The 20,967-nt window shown below is 35.0% G+C and overlaps 1 protein-coding gene across 1 annotated transcript; it reads right to left on the bottom strand.

Moving 5' to 3' along the window:
• Positions 1-10,229: 10,229 nt before the first annotated feature.
• On the bottom strand, positions 10,230-13,589 carry LOC115983875. The gene is made up of 3 exons (XM_031106719.1): positions 13,430-13,589; positions 11,371-11,646; positions 10,230-10,507 (listed from the first exon to the last, which is right to left on the bottom strand). Exons 2-3 carry the CDS (start codon positions 11,621-11,623, stop codon positions 10,473-10,475), a joined length of 288 nt encoding a protein of 95 aa, XP_030962579.1. The 5' UTR covers positions 11,624-11,646; positions 13,430-13,589; the 3' UTR covers positions 10,230-10,472.
• Positions 13,590-20,967: the final 7,378 nt, after the last annotated feature.

Raw genomic sequence — 20,967 nt, 5'->3', positions numbered from 1 at the left:
ATTAATCTTGGTAAACTGTAACAAAAAAAAAAAATTGATATCTCGTTTTGTTTGTTTATCTAAAAAATGAATCATTTTCTAAAAAGTATTTTATAAACTATCTTATTTTCCTATGTTTAGTAGCAATCTTAAATGAGTTGAAAAATAATCTTTTAACTTCTCTTATTTAACTTGCTGTAAGATAAGTTTGTTTTCCAAAAAAAATTAAGCTTCTCATGTTTCAATGGAAAACCTTATGTAAAATTAGTTTATCGTAGTTTCAAAAAACAAAAAAAAATAGTTTTTCGTGTTTTCTAGTTTTTAGTAACATAAAAAAAAAAACAGTCTTAGTACGACTGACCCTCTCGCTCTCTCTCGAGAAGAACAAGCTGAGCTTACACGTAGTAATAAGAAAGTAAAAAATGTCAATCACACATATTACGGTGAAGGACAGGACGCAATGCCATTGTCTCCTAATAGTCATTGGAGCTAGGCTACTTCTTTTAAAGATAAGCTCATGGGGGAGATTCCTGGTGCTTTTTCTCAAGCTTTTAATCTTGTGGATAGTATGGAAGATGAGTCGGACTCAGATGAAAGAGAGGTGGAAGCTTTGCGAGAAGGGCTTGCTGCGGTGAGCTTCTCAAAGGATTTTAAACGGCAAATCCGAAAGCCATGGGGTTATGCATTCATAGTTAAGGTTTTTGGCCGCTCAATGGGCTTTACTTTTCTCCACAATAGGCTATTGTCGCTTTGGAAACCAGCTAGAAGGTTGGAATGTGTAGACCTGGGTCATGGCTTTTTTCTTACCCGGTTCTCTTTGAGAGAAGATTATGATGCCATTCTCAAGAAAGGGCCTTGGTTCATTGGCGAGCATTTTCTCTCCATAAGACCCTAGGAGCTTGATTTTCGACCAGCGACGGCAAATGTCTCATCCATAGCTGTATGGATTAGGCTCAATGATTGCCTGTTGAATATTACAATGAGGAGGCCCTTATGCAGATTGAAAAATCCATTGGTACTGTTCTGAGAATTGACACACATACTGCGACGGAAACTCGTGGAAGGTTTGCGAGATTGTGTGTGCAAATTGATGTTACTAAGCCGCTCGTTACAGGTATTTTTATTAGGAAGTTTGAACAATCGGTTTCGTATGAAAGGATTCACAAACTATGCTTTGACTGTGGAAGAGTGGGACATCAAAGGGAAAACTGTCTGTTTACTATCCGGCTAGACATACCTCCATAGATGTTGAAGATGGAGGCTGAAGGCGAGGTGGCAGTGGGCTCATGCAGTTTGCATGTTGCTGACGTGGGGAAAGACAAGGGGGGGCCCACAGGGAGCGTGCTGAATGCAGAGCATGAGGAGGCGTCTGTAGGGGCGTATGGTCCGTGGGTGGTTATTGCTCGCAAGAAAACAAGAAATTTCAGAAGTAGTGGAACGTCCTCTCCCCAGGGATTTGTACCATCTCGTCAAGTGCAGGGGATGGTTGGCTTTGCGCCTAGGACTGTTGATGGGCCAGTGATATCTGAGCATAACAAGGAAGCCTTGAAGGAGGCTAAAAGGAAGCATCCAATGCCCAAAGTGATTAATGGGGCCCAGTTGGGTAATGTTTTGTAGGGCCTTAGAAATGTGTCTAACCACCAAGCCCAGCACGCATCAGCAGGTGGCCCATTACCGTCTGGGCTCAAGATAGCTGATACTCTTAAAGGAATAGATAAAGGGAGCCCAAAAATATTTAGTAAAGTCTCTGTGAAGGGAAAAAAAAGATTTTTTCCAGGCTAGGTTGCATAAAGCTCGGTCTACAAGCGCCGTTGATGGCTCATTTCCTTCAGTCAGTTTGTTCGAAATCTTGCCAAGAGAAGAGATCCCTGTGTTCAACGCCAATGAAGATCGGCACCAGGGAGAGCCTTCAGATTTTCAATTCTCCGCTAAGTTGCAATCGGAGACGGATGTTGAGCTTCAACGGTGTGGTAATGGCTTTTCGTGTGAAGATCCGAGTGAATCCACCGTGGGTTGTGGTGTTTCTCAATCTGTGGGTAAAGATGGCTTGGAGATGGTTAAGGTTGTTGATGAGAATGAGTGCAAGGATAGGAGAGGCAACTCGGTGCAAAATACAAGCTTGGCGCGAAATGGGTCTCTCGGAGTGCAGGCTTGTGATGAAGGTTCTAAGAGTAGGGCAGATGAGGGGATGGAAGATGCAGGCTGGATGGAGTTTGAGGGTGGAGGCGAGGCAAATGCCGCCTTTTAATGCTTGCCGGTTTTCCGATCTCTTTGTCATCATGAATGTGTTAATATGGAATTGTAGGGGGGCTTTGAAGCCCAATTTCCAAGATCATATGAGAAAGTTGTTTCGTATCCACAATCCAGTGATTTTAGTTGTGATGGAGACTCACATTAGTGGGGTGAGAGCTAGGGAGATCACCGATAGGCTTCCTTTTGAGAATGCTATCCATACGGACACCATTGGTCTTGCTGGGGGCCTGTGGATGCTGTGGAATTCGGAAAGGGTGGATGTCACACATTTGGCTAACACTGAGCAGGAGATTCATGCTATTGTAAAGGTACCAAATTCTGACTCTAATTGGTTGTTCTCTGCTATTTATGCTAGTCCTAGGAGTGCCGAACGGCACATTTTATGGAATAATTTAAGTAAGATTGCTGATTTACATGATATGCCTTAGGTTATTGCAGGGGATTTCAATGAGCCGCTTACTGGGGAAGATAAGTTTGGTGGTAGGCCAGTGAGTGTGAGCAAATCCTTACTATTCAAAGATTGTTTGGATAAATATAACATGATTGATATTGGTTTTACGGGGGCTCACTTTACTTGGACAAATAAAAGACCTCTTTAAACTCTCATTCAAGAACGGATAGATAGGTTTTTTGTGAACCCAAGATGGTGCTTATTGTTTCCTAATGCAAAAGTTATACATCTCACTAGATGCCATTCAGACCATTGCCCCGTTTTGCTTGATATGCAACCAAGACCTTTTGTAGGGAGGAAGAGGCCTTTTAGGTTTCAATCTTGTTGGTTGTCTGACCCCTCCTTTCCAAGGGTTGTTTCTCAGGCGTGGCATCCAAATTCTTCGTTGACTGAGGTAGTAAAGGTTTTCACTGAAGATGCAGCTAAGTGGAATAAATTGAACTTTGAAAATATTTTTAAAAAAAAGAAGAGCATTATGGCTAGGTTAAATGGCATCCATAAGGTTGTGTCGGTTAGGCCTTCAAATTTTCTCCTTAATTTAGAGAGTGAATTGCAACGGAAGCTTGAAGTGGTGCTTACTCAAAAGGAGGAATTTTGGGCTTTGAAGTCCCGAGTGAATTGGATGATTCAGGGAGACCGAAACACAGCTTTTTACCATGTCTCGACCCTGGTTAGAAGGAAAAGACATCAGATTCTAGCCATAAAAGACCTAACTGGGGAATGGATTCATGAGGAGATAGGAGTTAGGGAGTTCATCAAAAGGGGTTTTAAGGGAGTGTATACTTCCTCGCATCTGAGTAGCCCTCGGATTGACCCTCTAGTTTCCCATTGGCAAGCCAAGCTATCAGAGGAAGAGAAGATGAGTATTAGTGGGGCTGCTTCGGAGGAGGAGATTAAATCTGCCCTTTGGTCACTCAAGCATTTCAAAGCTCCTGGTCCAGATGGGCTGCACGCCGGATTCTTCCAAAGATTCTGGTTGGTTGTGGGTAAATCAGTCTTGGAGGAAATTGGGAAAATTTTTTCGGATAGGAAAATTTCGGAGTTCTTGAATAGGACCCACATTACCCTCATTCCTAAGATTCAAGGTCCTGAAACTTTGGGTAATTATCGTCCTATTAGTTTGTGTAACACTGTTTACAAGGTTGTCACAAAGATTATTGTTTCAAGGGTTAGGCCCTTTTTGGTTAAGCTCATTTCCCCTCTCCAATCAGCTTTCGTACTGGGAAGGAAAAGTGTTGATAATGCAATCATTGTTCAAGAGATCATACATTCTTTTAGCAAAAAGAGAGGAAATGTGGGGTATATGGCCTTGAAGATTGATTTGGAACAGGCATATGATAAACTTGAGTGGAGTTTCATTAGAGATATGATGATTAGAGCTAACTTTCCAGAGGATCTAGTGGAGCTAATTATGAGCTGTGTATCTTTTGTTTTGACGGAAATTATGGTCAATGGGGAAGCTTTGGAGCCGATATACCCTTCAAGGGGGATTAGGCAAGGCGACCCTCTTTCACCATACCTCTTCATCTTATGTATGGAGTTTCTTGGTCAGCTTATTCAAGAAAAATGCCATGCCAAGCTTTGGCAGCCGGTTAAGGTGTCCCAAAGTGGATCGGCTTTTTCTCACATGTTTTTTGCGGATGACTTAGTTCTTTTTGCTAGAGCAGATGCAATTAATTGCTCCACAATAAGAGATGTGTTGGATTCTTTTTGCAAGATATTGGGACAAACTGTGAGTGAAGCCAAATCTAGAGTGTTTTTCTCGCCAAACGTGGATAGGGATAGCAGGGAATCCTTTTGTGATATTCTTGGGTTCCACTCTACCCCATCACTTGGAAAATATCTCGGTTTCCCAATTAGACACACGAGATCTTCTTCTCAAGACTTCAATTACATTCTTGATAGGGTAAAGAACAAACTAGCAGGATGGAAAGCTAATTTGCTATCTTTAGCTAGCCGTACGGTGCTCATCCAAGCATCCTCCTCTGCCATTCCAGCTTATGTCATGCAATGTGCTCAATTGCCGATTAGAATCCTTGATGGTATTGACTGGGTAAACCGGAATTTTCTTTGGAGTTCGTCAGAAGCCGCTAAGAAAGTTCATTGGGTTGGCTGGCATAAAGTGGTTAATTCAAAGGATGAAGGGGACCTTGGGCTGCAGGCTTCAAAAGGTAGAAACAATGCTCTTCTTGCCAAGTTAAATTGGCGTTTTCACACGGAAAAGGATGCTTTATGGTCCCAAGTGTTAAGGTAGAAATATTGCAGCAGTAGAAGAGTGAATGCTTGAAATGGGAATAGGCTTCCAAGTTCTCCGATTTGGAGAGCGATGAAGAGAGGAATGGACACTTTTGAGAAAGGTGCAATGTGGACGATTGGGAGAGATAGCAATTTAAATTTTTGGCTGGATTGTTGGATGGTTCAAGGGCCTTTGCGTAAACTGATTCAAGGTCCCTTAACCCGAGAGGCCATTCATTTAAGAGTGAGAGACGTGTTGACAGATGCGGGGTGGCAATGGGGTCAGATCCCTTTTGAGCTTCCCTATGACTTGAAGTCTTTGATCCAGGTAGTTTCGGTTTCAGCTTTGAGTAGGGGAAGTGATAAGTTGGCATGGGCAGGCAACCCGAGGGGTTCTTTTGATTTAAAGAGTGCTTACTCAATGTCTTTGGCGGATGATAATAATCCTCGGCTCAAATTAGGGTGGGTTTGGAAGCTGGAAACTCTTCCTAAAGTTAAATCTTTCATATGGTGATGTGCCCATAACAGTGTAGGGGTGAAGGGGCGTTTCGTGAGAAGGGGTATGGAGGAAGATGATAGTTGTCCCATTTGTCAAGTGGAGTTTGAATCTATTCTGTATGCTCTTAGGGACTGTGCAAGGGTTAAGGCCGTGTGGATACAGCTGGGGGTTGGGTGGCAAAACTGAGAGTTTTGGAATGATGATTTGTAGGAGTGGTTAAGCTCTAATGGGAAGGATAGCAGCAGCCATGGGGGCTTTCAATGGAGGATTTTATTTCCTATTACTGTGTGGAGTATCTGGAAGTGCAGAAATCAATTTGTTTTCAATGGGAAAAGCCAAAATCCGAGACTAGCTGCATGCATTCGTGATCAAGTTGTTGAGTTTCTGTTTTATGCAGTCTCGCCTAGACAATCTATGTGCAATGTGATTAAGAGGATTTGTTGGGAGAGGCCTCCAATTGGTTGGAAGAAACTTAACATTGATGGTTCTAGTTTCAGCAGCAATGGTCGAGCTAGCTGTGGTGGCATCATGAGAAATGAGCATGGGAGGTGGCTAGTTGGGTTCACTAAGCATATTGGTTCAGCAAGTGCCTTTGTAGCTGAAATGTGGGATGGTTTATTTCTGTGCAGCAACCTTAATATTCAATGCCTAATAGTTGAAGTAGATGCCAGAGGTCTTGTTCATGCATTGCTTAATCCTGAGTATGTTAAGTTTGTAGTTTCTCCTTTATTGGATGATTGCAGACATCTTTTGAACCGTTTCCATCAGGTTCAGATCAAACATTGTTTCCGGCAAGCAAATCGTTGTGCTGACGTTATGGCTAGAATGGGTTTAGCCCATTGTTTAGATTTTTCTGTTTTTCATAGTCCGCCTGTGGACGTTTTGGAAGCCTTTGAGGCTGATTTGAATGGCATGTTTTTTGACAGGATCTGTCTTGATCGTGCTGTAGCTCTTTAGTTTTGTTTAATGAATCGTCCTTTTCACCAAAAAAAAAAAAAAAATCAAAAAAAATAAGTCAATGGAAAATTATTTTTGGTCAATAGAAAAATTATGACTTATTTTTAAAGATCGTTTCCACTAAATTTTTTTGGAAAACAACTCTATCTTATAGCAAACTAAATAAGGAAAGTTAGAAAATTATTTTTCAACTCATTTAAGTTTGCTACCAAACATAGAAAAATGTGATAGATTTATTGAAAATACTTTTTGGAAAATAATTCATTTTCTAGAAAATATTATCGTCGAAATAAACAGAGCATTAGTAGAGAACAATCTCTAAAGATAAGCCATATTTTTTTGTTAACTAAAGATAGTTTTCCTCTGACTCATTTTTTTTTGATACTATCAAACGCTGGAAAACATAAAAAACTATTTTCACACAACATTTTCCATCGAAACAAACAAACTGAGAAAAACAGAAGTTTAATATAGCATGATAGGATGGATGAGTGCTAAATTTTTTATTTTTTTGGGGAAAAAACATTTTCCTCCTTCCCTTTATATTTGGTGTACTTTAGAGTAGTTCATAGTTCTCATTTTATATTTGAAACTAGCCAATTTTTTTATATTTTTGGAAAATGAGCAAATATCCACAATTCACTACTTTTTTAAAAATCTAACGAAATCACAAGTGATTAAAAATGAAATCCAAGAAAATAACAATGCAATCGTCAACTTTTTCTCCTTTGTGGTGTATGACTAATAACTTTTTGAAAAGATTTTGTTAGATTTAATTGAAAACGTAATGAATTGGGAGTATTTATTCATTTTTTTGAACATAAAAGAAGAAATTTGTTGGTTTCCTAGATAAAGGAGAGAATTGTAAATTATCCCAAACATAGAGGAGAGAGAACATTTTCCCCAAGATTTTCTACTTTTTAAAACCATAAGGTTTAATTTGTTATTTTTATTTTTATTTTGTCTCTATATTTTGGTTGTATTTTCAATTTAGTTCTCAGTTTTCTTCATTTTCAAACTTATATTTTTAATCTTACTATCATTTTGGTTCTACTGCCACTCATTAAAACACCCATTTAGTTAATAGACTGCATTTTTTTTTTTTTTAATTTGTGAACTAATAGACTGCATTGGTAGTTTAAAAATAGTGTTTTATGTATCATGTAATGTATGTGAGATAATGACAGGACCAAAGTCAAATTAAATTGACTACAACTCACTTTTGGTTTAATGGCAGGGCAGGAAAGGCAAGCAAAATTTTATTTTAATTTATTTTTGGTCATCAATTCTACTTTTCCTTTAAGTACAAGTATTTAATCCGGTGTATTAGTTCTTTTATTTCAAAACATACGGTATTTTTGTCATTCAATAAGTAGGGTTTTTTTTGTACCAAATAGAATTAGGGTTTTGTATTTTTTATATAAACAACTCCTAGTGGTTTTTCCTCGCTTAATGCTGGATCCCAAGTTCCTATCCTTAATTTTTCTTGTTGCAAAATTTCTTAATTTGGGCTTGGAGCATACTTAGTTCCCTCAAAAGATGTAAATTCTAAATCTATATCGCTGGAAGTCTCAAGATGCTTATGAAAAAGTCTTATGAAGATTACACATCACTTGTTGAGGATTGGGGCAGCAACAACCACAAGATCATTACTTGGTTTCGCAACACATTAGAGCAATCAATTGGCATGGAATTCAAGAGTTATGAGACATGTAAGGAACTCCAAAATGTGCTCACCTTTTGATACCCTAAGTTAGGAGAAGATATTTGGTATCAAATGATACCATATTAGTCGTATCAAAATCTAATAAATGAGAGACATGTGCCTAAAATAACTAGTCTCAAGCAATAACCCAGACAATGCATTCAGGGACGTAACTGTTATTGGACTAGGGGGCAATGCCCCCCCCCCCCTAATTTTTTTAAAAAAATATTATTATATTAATTGGTACTAATTTTTGCAATTATGTTCAATAAAATTACACTTTGCCCCCCTTAATAATGCTATCAATTCTTTTGAGAGTAATGTTATAGCCACAAACATTTTTACAAATTATTGAGGTAGTAAATTTTTATTGGTTCGTATACTTGCATCACTTTTTACTTATCAATAACTACTCATCATATTAGTAATTTGTAATTTTTTTTGTAGTTTTAGCATTTGTCCCCTTTTAAAGGACATAAAAAATTAATAGATTAAATCTAAAACAAAATATACAAGCCCAAAAAAATTAGCCTAACAACAAAAATTACCAATAATAAAACTAAAAAAATTAAGCCCAATCAATCTATTTTACCCCGAACAAACAATTTGGCCATTAAAAAAATTTTAAACAAAAATCTTTAGTAGTAAAGCAGTAGACTCAAAGATTGGAGCTGCCGCACACAGCTAGCAGCAGAGTCACCCCTCCTAACTCCAAGTTCTGGTTCCGTCCCTGAATGCATTAATGAATTTTATGTTAGTACGATGTTTCTCTAGGATCAACTAACCCTCTCTAACCCCTCATAGGTTAATCCATCTAAGACCAAGAAATTATATGCTCAACAAAATTAACATTGCCTTACCAATTTGTAATGGAACTATATGAAAATTTTACGTGTGTTCAGAGTCAACTTCTTCACCTTATCATTCTTCTTCCCTCCCTCATTCACTGATTGTGGATTGTTAATAGGGATGATGTAGTTGAGCTCTGTTCTTGCCAAAATGGTGACACCTTAGCTTGTTTGGTCGTAGTGTTGATCGTAGAGTCAAGCATGATGCCTGGTTTGATATGAGGTACCAATGCCTAAGCCAAAATTCTTAGTGTTTAATGCCCGTGTTCATGCCTAGATTTATTAGAAAAATTGCATTGAACTCGCATGAGGTTTTTCGTTATTACACTCACCTCCCTTCTAATTTGAAATAAGACATCCGTCTTTCCTAATATGCAGACTATTTAAATTGATCTTCCATCATTGAAAAAATGCTTTAAAAAATATTGAATTTCCTATTTTACACTTCACACATCCACGCCCCTTTTAATAGGAAATTTGGGATTTAAAAAAAAAATTATTTGGGATTTTTTTAGAACATTTTTTTCAACCATTCGAGAGAGGTTAGTGCAAATAATTTATATTTTAGAGAAGGTGAGTGTAATAATAAAAAAATCTTAGGGAACATTAGTGCAATTTTTCTCGAATTTATATTGGGTTCATCATTGGATTCCTTTTACAGTTAGGGTTTGATTTAAAAGATTGTTTAGGTTTGATTTATATTTTTTTTCCCTTTGAAGTTAAACATTTTATTATTGAATTTTGGGTGGGTTTAATTTGGATTGGTAGTAGATAGTGGGTTTTGACCAAGGGTGATACGGTTTTTTTTTTTTTTTTTGGTAGGATGTTGTTAAGTTTGTGATATGGGGTTTTTTTTAATCTTGAAATTTATTTTTGATTTAAAAGATAATTTTTTTTTTTTTTTTTAGTTTTAATTGTTGATGAAAATTCAAAGATGAAAGGCCTAAATTGACAACAAACGTGAACTTTAAGGGTGAAGTTGAGCCCAAAAAATAAACTTTAAATAAAAAAATGACAATGGATTCAAACTTAAATGATGTAAGTCAGATTTTAGCCTAAATAACAAGAAATAAATCCAACACCGCGTATTCATCTTAGTTCTTAGTTTTAGGTTCAACATCAACAAACCACATGCCTCCTTTTTTAGGCTTGGAGCTGTGTAATACAGAACACAAAACACTATTTCTTCCCAAAGCTCTGTCCGCCCTTGAACATAATAATGCAACAAATGACATATAAATCCGCAAAATATTTTACCATAAAGAAGGAGAAGAAAAGGATAGCCAACAGAAATAAATTATCTTTTCCTAAATACACCAAGAAATCAATTCCTCATAACAACGAACCTGTAATTCAATTTTCCAAAATTCTGAATAAAAAGCCAAGCTAAGAACATACACAAAATTTGTGCAACATGCATGTAACTTTGCTAAGACCAATTTTTTAGCACTAAAAACTTATTTAGCTTTCTTTATAGGTTACAGCCTTGGTATACATATCATTAAGGATGATCTAGACAGGGACTCCGGTAATGCAATCCAGGCTCTACTTGTCAAACTCCCATATGACACCTCCATCCTCTGCAATAGAAGAGCAAAGGTACATTGCCATTAAGCACCATCCCGGAGCACAAAAGTATGATAGGATAATCATAAAGACTTTCAACAATATATATATTGGTCGCATCAGCACAACAGTGATTAGATATCTGTAATATTTCCAAAAGTGTCCAATATGTTGTGTTTAAGAAACAAAAAACTTAACAGTTTCACAACCACGAGAGGGAATAGCTTCCACTGTTTTGTGAAGAAAGCTACTGTCCAAATTGTATGCCAGCTACACATGCCCGTCAATTTAGTATTAGGCATTATGAATGTTGCAGATCACCATCATCATCATTCTAATAGTCGGAATCTGTGTCTCATTTATTTGTTACAATTCAAAAGAATAGATCGCATTCTTTTATCGAAACAATGTGACAGGATCACACTTTCCGGCATTTTCTTCTTCTTTTTTTCCCTACTTCCTTTACTTCTCAATATTTTAACTTTTAAGTTGGCAGTTATGAGCTACCAAGTGTAGCAATACCACATTAGTTGTGTGTGTCTAGTGTTTACTGTTTATAACCTCAGTCTACAACTACAAAGGTTAGGACCTTTTGTAGTTGTACTCCGGTTATGTAATGTATTATAAACCCGGTTTAAAACACTATTATTACTGTTTTCGTGTGTGTTCTAATAAGTATTACTGTTTATTAAAAAAAAAAAAAAAAAAGGTGCAGCAATACCATTTTACAAGTCTTCAGTAGATGAGTGTCTACTGCTAGAAATGCAGAAAATAAGTTGTTATGACCTGAAAGTAAATGTGAACAGAACTGGAAGACAGGATAGGTTCAATCCAACATTAAAATGCAGGAATTAAGAATCTAAAATCAAGAGCAAACCTTTAACTTTCTTTTTTATCCAGATCTCCAGCAGCATCCCAGCACCAATTCCACCAGCAATACATGACCCATAGAAGGCAATAGCAGATGGTAAGGATCTTCGAGGAAGGAAGTAGCACTCTGGAATCTGCCTAATCTTTTTTGGGAGCCGCTTCTTTATAACAGGCTTAGCACCAGGGTCCTTCTGCATGTCACCACCAACAGCTTTCCAGTCAACCCCCTTGAATGGGTCTTTTGTCTCCTCGGTGGCCATAACTAGTTTCCTTTACCACTAATCTGCAAACCCAAAGCCATAAAGTGTATATTAAGTCAAGAAACTGAACGAGTCAGAAACTCAATAGAAAGAACCAGATATTATGACAGTGACAAAGTTAACACACAAATGGCTAGTTTGCATATGTTGAGGAATTTATAATCAAATTTACTTTTTAAAAAAAAAATTTAAGAATGAAAATATAATTTGATTTACTTTTTTCCTTTTTACCATAAGAAGCTACCCTGTAAAATTAATCCCCCAATAACTTGCATCACAATAAAAACATAGCATGCCAACCCACAAAATCAGTCAAACCAAATTAATACAGAATAAACACTTGCTTATGGAATGCAAAAGATAAACTGCCAATTTGAAATGTACAAAGGCTCATGCTTGAAAACACTCAAAACAGAGAGACACCCCTCAAGAATAGAGGAAAAAAATAAAGGGGGGGGGGGGGGGGAGGGATAAACATCTGATAAAAAAAAAATGTTTAGATAAAACTGCCATTAATTTTGGTGACTTAAGATGTGGAAGACAAATCCAATTTTGCTAATCATCATAACATTTCATCACTAATTACCCTCAACAGATTTAGATAAGCAGACAGACAAAAATATCAAAAACCACATAGCAATCGATTGGAGGCTTTATAATTAGATATCCCAGTTAGGACACCTCAAGTCCAATACATACCACCTGTGGCCCCTTTTAGGGGCTGTTCTCAAGATTTTTCTTCCACATGTGTACAAAAAGAACTTTCTATAAACTTTAAAGTTATATAATGGCATAGGGACTAGGGAGTGACTGTTTGTTGATATACTATATTGCCACTATACTGAAAAAGGCAAGCTTGGCGTGAGGTATTTGTGCAATTATATTTGGCTTTTGAAAGATTGTAGGTTAATGGCCCCAGGATACCAAAAGGAAACTTTACATAAAGAAACAGTTTTGACAGAATTGATGCAGCGAGTACAACCAAAATTATTTCATATATTTTCCCACATTTCATTTTTGAAAAAATGAAATTTGAACTAGATTTCTTTTTTCAATTTGGAATTTTGGCTTTAATGTTGTTCAAAATTTCATGAGATGATTTTTAAGGGATGTAATTGTGGGTTAATGAAATCATTGGAGCCTTTTAAAAAGATGCTCTAGGAATGGTTTGAGGCAGTAGAATTTGAATAAAGTTTTATATTAGAGATGTTTCTCTAAGCCTGGTGGTGGTTTCAGCACCCAAGAATGGCTAAACGTGGTCCTCAACTAAATTCATTACCAAAAGCCAGCTCAAATTGCACCCAATTCAAGCAAATAGAAAATTAGAAATTGTAAAAGAACCATATTTTATTTTTCCCACATTTTCTAAGTTAAAAGATAAAATTTTTAATCATTTGAAATCTAAGAAAATGTGTGATTTCCTACATATCTGGAAACTCAAAACATAAACCTAAGTCCCATCCATTTACTTTCATCTAGTACTTTCTAGGAAACCCAACACTAAAAAGAGCTAACTTCATTTAGTTACCTCAAAATCCCACATTTTTTTTCTAAAGAACCAAAGGGAATTCCAGTAGAGCATTTCATCAAACACTTTATGTGCATTCACACAATACATGTGAATCACATAAAGACAGAAGCATATTTGAATTCAAAATAAACCCAGTTGGCTCCTTCACGGCTCTTCCATAAAAACAGAGCACAATCACATATTCACGCAAACATTAAATGTATAGTGTGGAGAAAGAGCATCAGAGAAATCTATATCATATCAGTATTAGATTTTGAAAAAGAGAGAATAAATACTTGAAATTGGGTAGATTGGGATGATGGAGGTTGGAGAAGCCGGCGGCGTGGTCGGTGGGTCAGTGGCCGGTGGCGGTTGATGCTTGATTCTCTCTCGGTCTCTCTATCTCTCTATCTCTGTCTCTCTTGTCTGTCTCTTTTTTTTCTTTTTTTAAATTTGGAATTAGGTCAAACGGCTTATTTTTCCTTGTTGGGCTGGGTCCTGGGCTGGTATGTTCTTGGAGGAGAGGAGCCCAAAGGCCCCAAGTATGATTTTAATAACCAATTTACCTACCTTTTTATTTGGGTCGGGGGCCCTAAGTGGACATATGTTTAAATTTAAAAGGTGCTGTATTTAAGTTTCGTCATATATATATATATATATATAGTTACATTGGAGATAGAGAATTCAAAACATAAATATAAATTAAGTTACAAAAATATTGTCTTGTGAATATCAATTTTATATAAGTTTTGTTATTATTTTCTTAAGATAAACAATTGTGCTTTTAACCTTGCAATAGCATTGCTATTTTACAAGGAAAAGAAATAGCTATCTATGTTTGTTTTTCTGTATAATAAAAAGTAAAAAATAAAAATCTCCAATTTTAAGTGTTTGGTGCAACTAAAAATATTGGCCAATTTGAAAATAATTTCAAGTTGATTATACAATTTATGGCATTTTGGCATAAGTCATACATGTATTTTTAGTCCGAATATTTTATACCTCAAACAAAATGAAGTAACTTACCCTCTTTAAACACCCACTAACCCATTGACCCTCGATGACCCATCCCTTTCATCGTTGCCTGCATCCACCACCTCAAAATCCACACCTCAAGATTGTTACACACAATCCAAAATCTTAAACCTTGTCTATTTCTTTATTTCAACAATTGTTGACATTTGAACAATTAGTATTGATTATCGTTGTACACTATAAAGTTGTAGTACTTTGAGTTAGCTTTGCAGCCTAACTTGAATCACCGCAATCCAATATATAAGCTAAAAGCTATGCCCAATATACTATAACGTGGGCAAAAAAAATATTAATTCCAAATTATGACATTTAAAAAAAAATCTTTTTCCTCCAATTGACTTATTTCCTTAATTGATTAGGCATCTTCACATCTTGTAAGTCTTTGAGTTTGGGTTGGGCTCAACCTACTTGAGTTAGAGTCCATCCTTATCCCTTAGATAAAATCCATTGGCATGTAAAGCCTTTATTACCTATAAAACAAAGAAAATTCATAATTAGTCGCGAAATAATATAAAAGTAAGGCTAAATATATAAATATGGGAGTACTTTATTTTATATATTTCATGCTCATCAATTATTGAACATGGAAAAATGTCAAAATGGAGAAGTGATAAGCGAAAATCAACTTGAAAGAAGGAGAATAAGAAGAAGCAGAGGGAAGTCATCAAATTTGCTCTAAGTACTTTCTTTATCTTCTCTTCTTTTTTTTTAGTTAGATATGCTTTCCCCCCTCCTCATTTTTCAAATTTGATTTTTGCAAGTGTTATTTTTGTATTTTTTTTTTTTTACGAGATTTGGGGTTATGATTGACTGAGTCTAGTGTTAATTGGATTGTTGTGAGATTGGATTTTGGTATTGTGGATTTTGTGTTCCTTTATAGCCTCTCTTAAATAGTCTCTCTTGTCTCTTGAGTTTTAGCGTTTACTCTCATATAGTATCATTTATAGTCTCTCTTAAATAATCTCTTTTATCTATGTAGACTTGAAAAATTAACCATTGCACCCAATGAGCATGATGTTCACAATGTTTAAAACATTATAAAAATAAAAAACATTCATGTTCTTTTTTCTAAGGAAACCAACAATGCTATTGCTAATTTCATTTAGGTCATATTGCAAAAACACCCCATGAGATTCAAAAAAAGATTGAAGGAAAAGATAGTGCATAATATTATCGATGCAAAACAGCTATATCAACCTAAAGTACATGGGAAATTTGTGGTGTAAAATCCTCCATCCACACAATATAGTCCAAAAAATTGACTGCCAATCTAGCTAGACTATGAGCAACTTTATTGCTGTCTCTCTTAGTGTGAGAGTAAAGCAATTTAGAATAACAATATTAAAAAATCTTTGCATCTTGGATCAAGACATCAAAGGAGGCTAGACTCCTTGTCTCGGTAGCCAAGGCTTTCATAGTAATATTAGAATCTCCTTCCACAATAACTCGATCTAAACCAATCTCCAAACCTAGTTCAAGTGCTCGGGCTGCTGCTAGAGCTTCAATATCCACAACTTTGTATGATTGAGGGACCTGTTGTACTAGAGTGCAATAACCAAACCATTAGAGTTGCATACAACCACTCCAATACTAGACTTGTTAACATTGGCAAAGGTGGCACCATCAAAATTAACTTTTAGCAAGTTAGTGGGGGAGGGCACCAATGGACAAGGGATTAAGGAGGCTGAGGTTACGGGGCGAGTAGCACTACTCTGTGTTCTTCATATCGGTCCCTAGCCACATGTGTAATTCGATCAACACTACAGCTTGGAAGGTGTAAATGAGATTGATTTCTCTGATTCCAAATCGACCACACTATCATGGCAAATAATTCCGGGTTTTTATTGTGTTGTATATCCCAAGAGATAATGGCTCTAAAATCCAAAAATTGGGTTTGGTGTCGAGAGTCCCAAAATTCAGAGGCATCCCACACAATGTCAAGCTTTTGACAAGTTTGTAGAGCATGCAAAGAAGACTTCGGTGCAGCTAACAGCAATTGCGGTGGAGATTGTTTTTAACTATCCGACAAACCAATTTCTGTTTCGTGGGCAAAAAGTTCTACAAGCTCACCAAATTAAATTTTTGACTTTATTTGGAGAGTTTAAAGAACAAATACCATTCCAAACTTCTCCATCTTGGTTCAGAGCTTCATCCATTTGATCCCAGTATGTCACTTCTTTCAAGAACCTCTATTCAATTTACATGAGTAGTTTCCATCTTGCGAGTAAGACCAAAATAGATAATCAGCTGAAGTTGTGGCTGTTAGAGGGATTTTCTTTATGACCTCCGCTTCCTAAGGTAAAAAATTTCCCTCAATCATATCCATATCCCATTGTCGAGTAGAAGCATCGATGAGGCAATTCACTGTTGCTTCCTCCATTGTCTCCAAGACTAGTGAGATTACCTGAGTAAGATGTATAATAGGTAACCAATGGTATTACCATATTTTTACTAATTTCCCATCTATTGTATGCCACAAGAACCCTATGCATAACATCTCTGCCTTTTAAGATGCTCTTCCATACATATGAACCCAAAGTTGATTCTTTTGCCTCTATAATAGAGCAAGGGGAAAGAAACGAGCTTTGAATACACGATAGAAGAGGTAGTCAGTGCTATGTAACTACCTCCGAGTTTGTTTTGCTAAGAATGAGTCATTGAAGAGGGTCAAATCTCTGAAGCTCATGCCACCTACCATCTTGGACTTTGTCAACTTACCCCAACAAAGTTAGTGAATTTTCCTTTTGTCACCACGTTGTCCCCATCAAAACTTTTTTATTAGAATCTCAATTTCCTGGCATAGTCCTAGGGGTTTGAAACACCTCATAGCATATGTGTTAGGATTGCCTGGATGATTGATTTGATTAGAACCTCTCGCCTTGCTTAAGATAACAGTTTGCTTTCTCAACCTTGCAATTTCCTCTGAACTCTTTCCTTAATATTGTTGAAGCTTGATTTTTTATGATTTTTTTACCCTTAAAAAAATTTGTGACCACCCTAAATTTTTTTAGGCCCAAAATAATTAAACTTTGGACAAAGTTTGGTAACAAACTTTTTTGTAAATTAAGGCTACAACTCCATTCAATATTTTTTTATTGGAAGTGAATTTTGATAAATCCACCATTAAATTAATTTTTTTTTCTTATATCCTCCGTGCTTGAAAAATTTCAAGAAAATCAAAGATTAATAGCTATATTATTAATCAAATGTTTAAATTTTAAGTTTTTGTAGTAAAAAATTATACATAAAAAATAAGTTTATGGATCAAATAGTAAATAATATCTGATTAATATGAAATTTGGCATATATTTAAGAACATAAAAAAACATACAATTCAAAAGTTAGATTTTAAAAATATGTAGCCATGCTAATTTGTTTAGTGAGAGTTGTAGCACTAGGATAAAACTAAGTTTGTGGCCAAACTTTTTTCTTAAAGGAATTTTAGTTCCCTTAACAATATATTTGACCCTTACGGACAAAAAGAAAAAGCCAAGAAAATTTATATTTAGTTAAAATTTTGAAAGAGATGTAGCTTGTAATATTAATAATGAGATTATTATGCAAAGATTTCAAAATTAAAAAAAAAAAAAAAAAAAACTTATAAAAGGAAATTGTAAGACTTTATGTCTTTGTGTGTGTTTTTATTTTTATTTTTTTGGTCATCAATATATGAAGTTCTATTCTTATTAGATTTGTATAGTGACTACCTTGAAAACAATTTCTAGAGTCGCAAAAAAATGTGCGTAGTTATCAAATTTCATATTCAAACAAAAAATAAGAAATTCAAAAATTATATTATGTTAAACTTTTTTATGCAATGTACAGTTTATCAACTAGTTATTTAATACAACCCATTCACACTAAATACTTATTTAATTAATGTGTAATTCATTACATAATTCATTTATGGAATATAATTAATTCCAAAATTTGACAAAAAATATGTTAAGATATTCCCTGCCTTATCCAAAGTGCATTCATTGAACATTTATACAATCACATTTAGATATGAATTCATTTTTAATGAAGTGATATTAAATATTAACAAAAAAAAAAAAAAAAAAAAAAACACTTCAAGTTTTCGATTTGACAGCAGATCAAAAGTCTATTTTGATTTGAAAATTGAAGGTGATGTATTATTTTGCTTTCTCTAGACGTAACTTCAAGTACTAAATTGCACAATCTATAATTTGTGGACAAAATTAAACGAGGATATACAATTAAGAGATCAAAATTGAAATTTATTTTAAAAAACAAAATCTATACATAATCAAATGGTGATATTTTATATATAGGTTAAATTACAATTTACTCACATGTAATTTGACCAAAATTTAAGTTGTTTATATGTGATTTGAAATTCGACTTTTTACCCACTTTGACCGAAATTTAAGTGATTTACCTATAGTTTAAAATCCCATGATGCAAATATTCTGCTAGATTCTTTTTTATTTTATTTGATCTTGTATTTTTATGTATTTTTTGTGTTTTTTGAATAAGAAAGACATAAAAGTGAAGCAAAATTACATATTTAACTATGTTTTTAACATAAGAAGATTACGGAATTCTAACTAAGCTAACCTCAAATGGATAAAATGTCAAATTTCAAACGACCTCAGGTGGATACAATGTCAAATTTCAAACCACATGTAGACAACTTAAATTTCGGCCAAACCATATGTGAGTAAGTTGTAATTTGTCATTATATATATATATATATATATATATTTTTTTTTTTGGTTTTGTCACTTTGATTGAAAATTAAGTGGCCTCCTGTGGTTTGAAATCCCATGATGTCAAGTATTCTGCTGGATTCTTTTTGATTTTATTTGATCTTGTATTTTTATGTATATTTTTTTTTTGGTATTTTTGGAAGAGAAAGACGTAAAAGTAAAGCGAAATTACATATTTAGTCACGTTTTTAATAGAAATGGGTTATGAAATTCTAACTGAACTAATTTCAAGTAGGTAAAATGTCAAATTTTAAACCACCTCAGGTGGATAAAGTGTCAAATTTCAAACCACATATAGACAACTTAAATTTCGGCCAAACCTTGTAATTTGTCATTATATATATATATATATATATATATGTAATTGCCTGCATCCACCACCCCATAATCCAAACCTTGAGATTGTGACACACAATCCCAAATCTTAAACTTTGTCTATTTCTTTATTTCAATAATTGTTGACATTCGAACAATTAGTAACGATTATTGTCCTACACTACAAAGTTGTAGTACTTTGAGTTAGCTTTGCAACCTAACTTGAATCACCGCAATTGAATATATGAGCTGAGAGTTATGCCCAATATACTATGACAAGCGCGAAGAGAGAGAGAAAAAAAAAAAAAAAACTGAATTTTGACTTTTTTTTTAATCTTTTTCCTCCATTTGACTTATTTCCTTAATTGATTAGGCTTCTCCACATCTTGTAAGTCTTTGAGTTTGAGTTGGGTTCAATCTACTTGAGTTAGAGTCCATCCTTATTTCCTAGATAAAACCAATTGGCATGTAAAGCCTTTATTACCTATAAAACAAAGATATACATAATTAATCACAAAATAATATAAAAGAAAGGTTAAATATGTAAATATGGGAGTATCTATTTTATATATTTCATGCACATCAATTATTAAACATGGGAAAATGTCAAAATGGAGAATTGGAGAGAAGGACAAGGAAGTCATAAAAATTTGCTCTTAGTACTTTCTTTATTTTCTGATTTTCTCCCTTTAGGTAGATATGCTTTCCCCCTCCTCATTTTTCGAATTTGATTTTTGCAAGTGTTATTTAAAAAAAAGAAAAAGAAAAAAAAAAGAGAGATTTGGGTTTATGATTGATTGAGTCTAGTGTTAATTGGATTGTTGTGAGATTGGATTTTGGTATTGTGGATTTTGTGTTCCTTTATAGCCTTTCTTAAATAGTCTCTCTTGGCTTTTGAGTTTTAGAGTTTACTCTCATATAGTATCATTCATAGTCTCTCTTAAATAATCTCTTTTATCAATATATACATGAAAAATTAATTATTGCACCCAATGAGCATGACATTCACAATGTTTAAAACATTATAAAAATCAATAACATTTTTTTTGGAAGGAAACCAACAATGCTATTGCTAATTTAATTTAGGTCATAATGCAAAAACACCCCATGAGATTCAATGTTTTTATTTTAAGGAAAAGATAGTGCATAATATTATTGATGCAAAACGGCTATATCAGCCTAAAGTGCGCGGGAAACTTGTGGTGAAAAATCCTCCATCCACACAATATAGTCTAGAAAATTGACTGCCATTCTAGCAAGATTGTGGCAACTTTATTGTCGTCTCTCTTAGTGTGAGAGTAAAGCAATTTAGAATAACAACTAGAAAAAATCTTTGCATCTTGGATTAGTACATCAAAGGATACTAAACTCCTTGTATCGGTAGCCAAGGCTTTGATAGTAACATCAGAATCCCCTTCCAAAATAAGTCGATCTAAACCAATCTCCAAACCAAGTTCAAGTGCTTGAGCTGTTGCCAGAGATTCAATCTCCACAGCTTTGTATGCTTGAGGGAGTTGTTGTGCTAGGGATGCAATAACCAAACCATGAGAGTTGCGTACAACCACTCCAATACCTGACTTGTTCACATTGGCAAAGGTGTCACCATCAAATTAACTTTTAGTGGGTCAGGTGGGGAAGGGCAACAGTGGACATGGGACTAGGGAGGTTGGATATATCTAACCTTTAGGGTTAGGTGATTTTGTTGAACAATAAAAAAGGAAACAACCATGTTGAAATAAAAAAAGAAAAGA

This window comes from Quercus lobata, chromosome 4 (assembly GCF_001633185.2).
Source record: "Quercus lobata isolate SW786 chromosome 4, ValleyOak3.0 Primary Assembly, whole genome shotgun sequence".
Lineage (NCBI taxonomy): Eukaryota > Viridiplantae > Streptophyta > Magnoliopsida > Fagales > Fagaceae > Quercus > Quercus lobata.
The sequence above is the reverse complement of the archived record's forward strand: the minus strand, read 5'-3'. Positions and strand labels throughout refer to the sequence as shown.

Excerpts from the sequence above, each read along its gene's own strand:
- LOC115983875 (XM_031106719.1), bottom strand. The coding sequence starts at position 11,623 with ATGGCCACCGAGGAGACAAAAGACCCATTCAAGGGGGTTGACTGGAAA. Across the intron at positions 10,508-11,370 it reads GATAAAAAAGAAAGTTAAAG|AGGATGGAGGTGTCATATGG; the intron begins GTTTGCTCTTGA and ends CTTCTATTGCAG.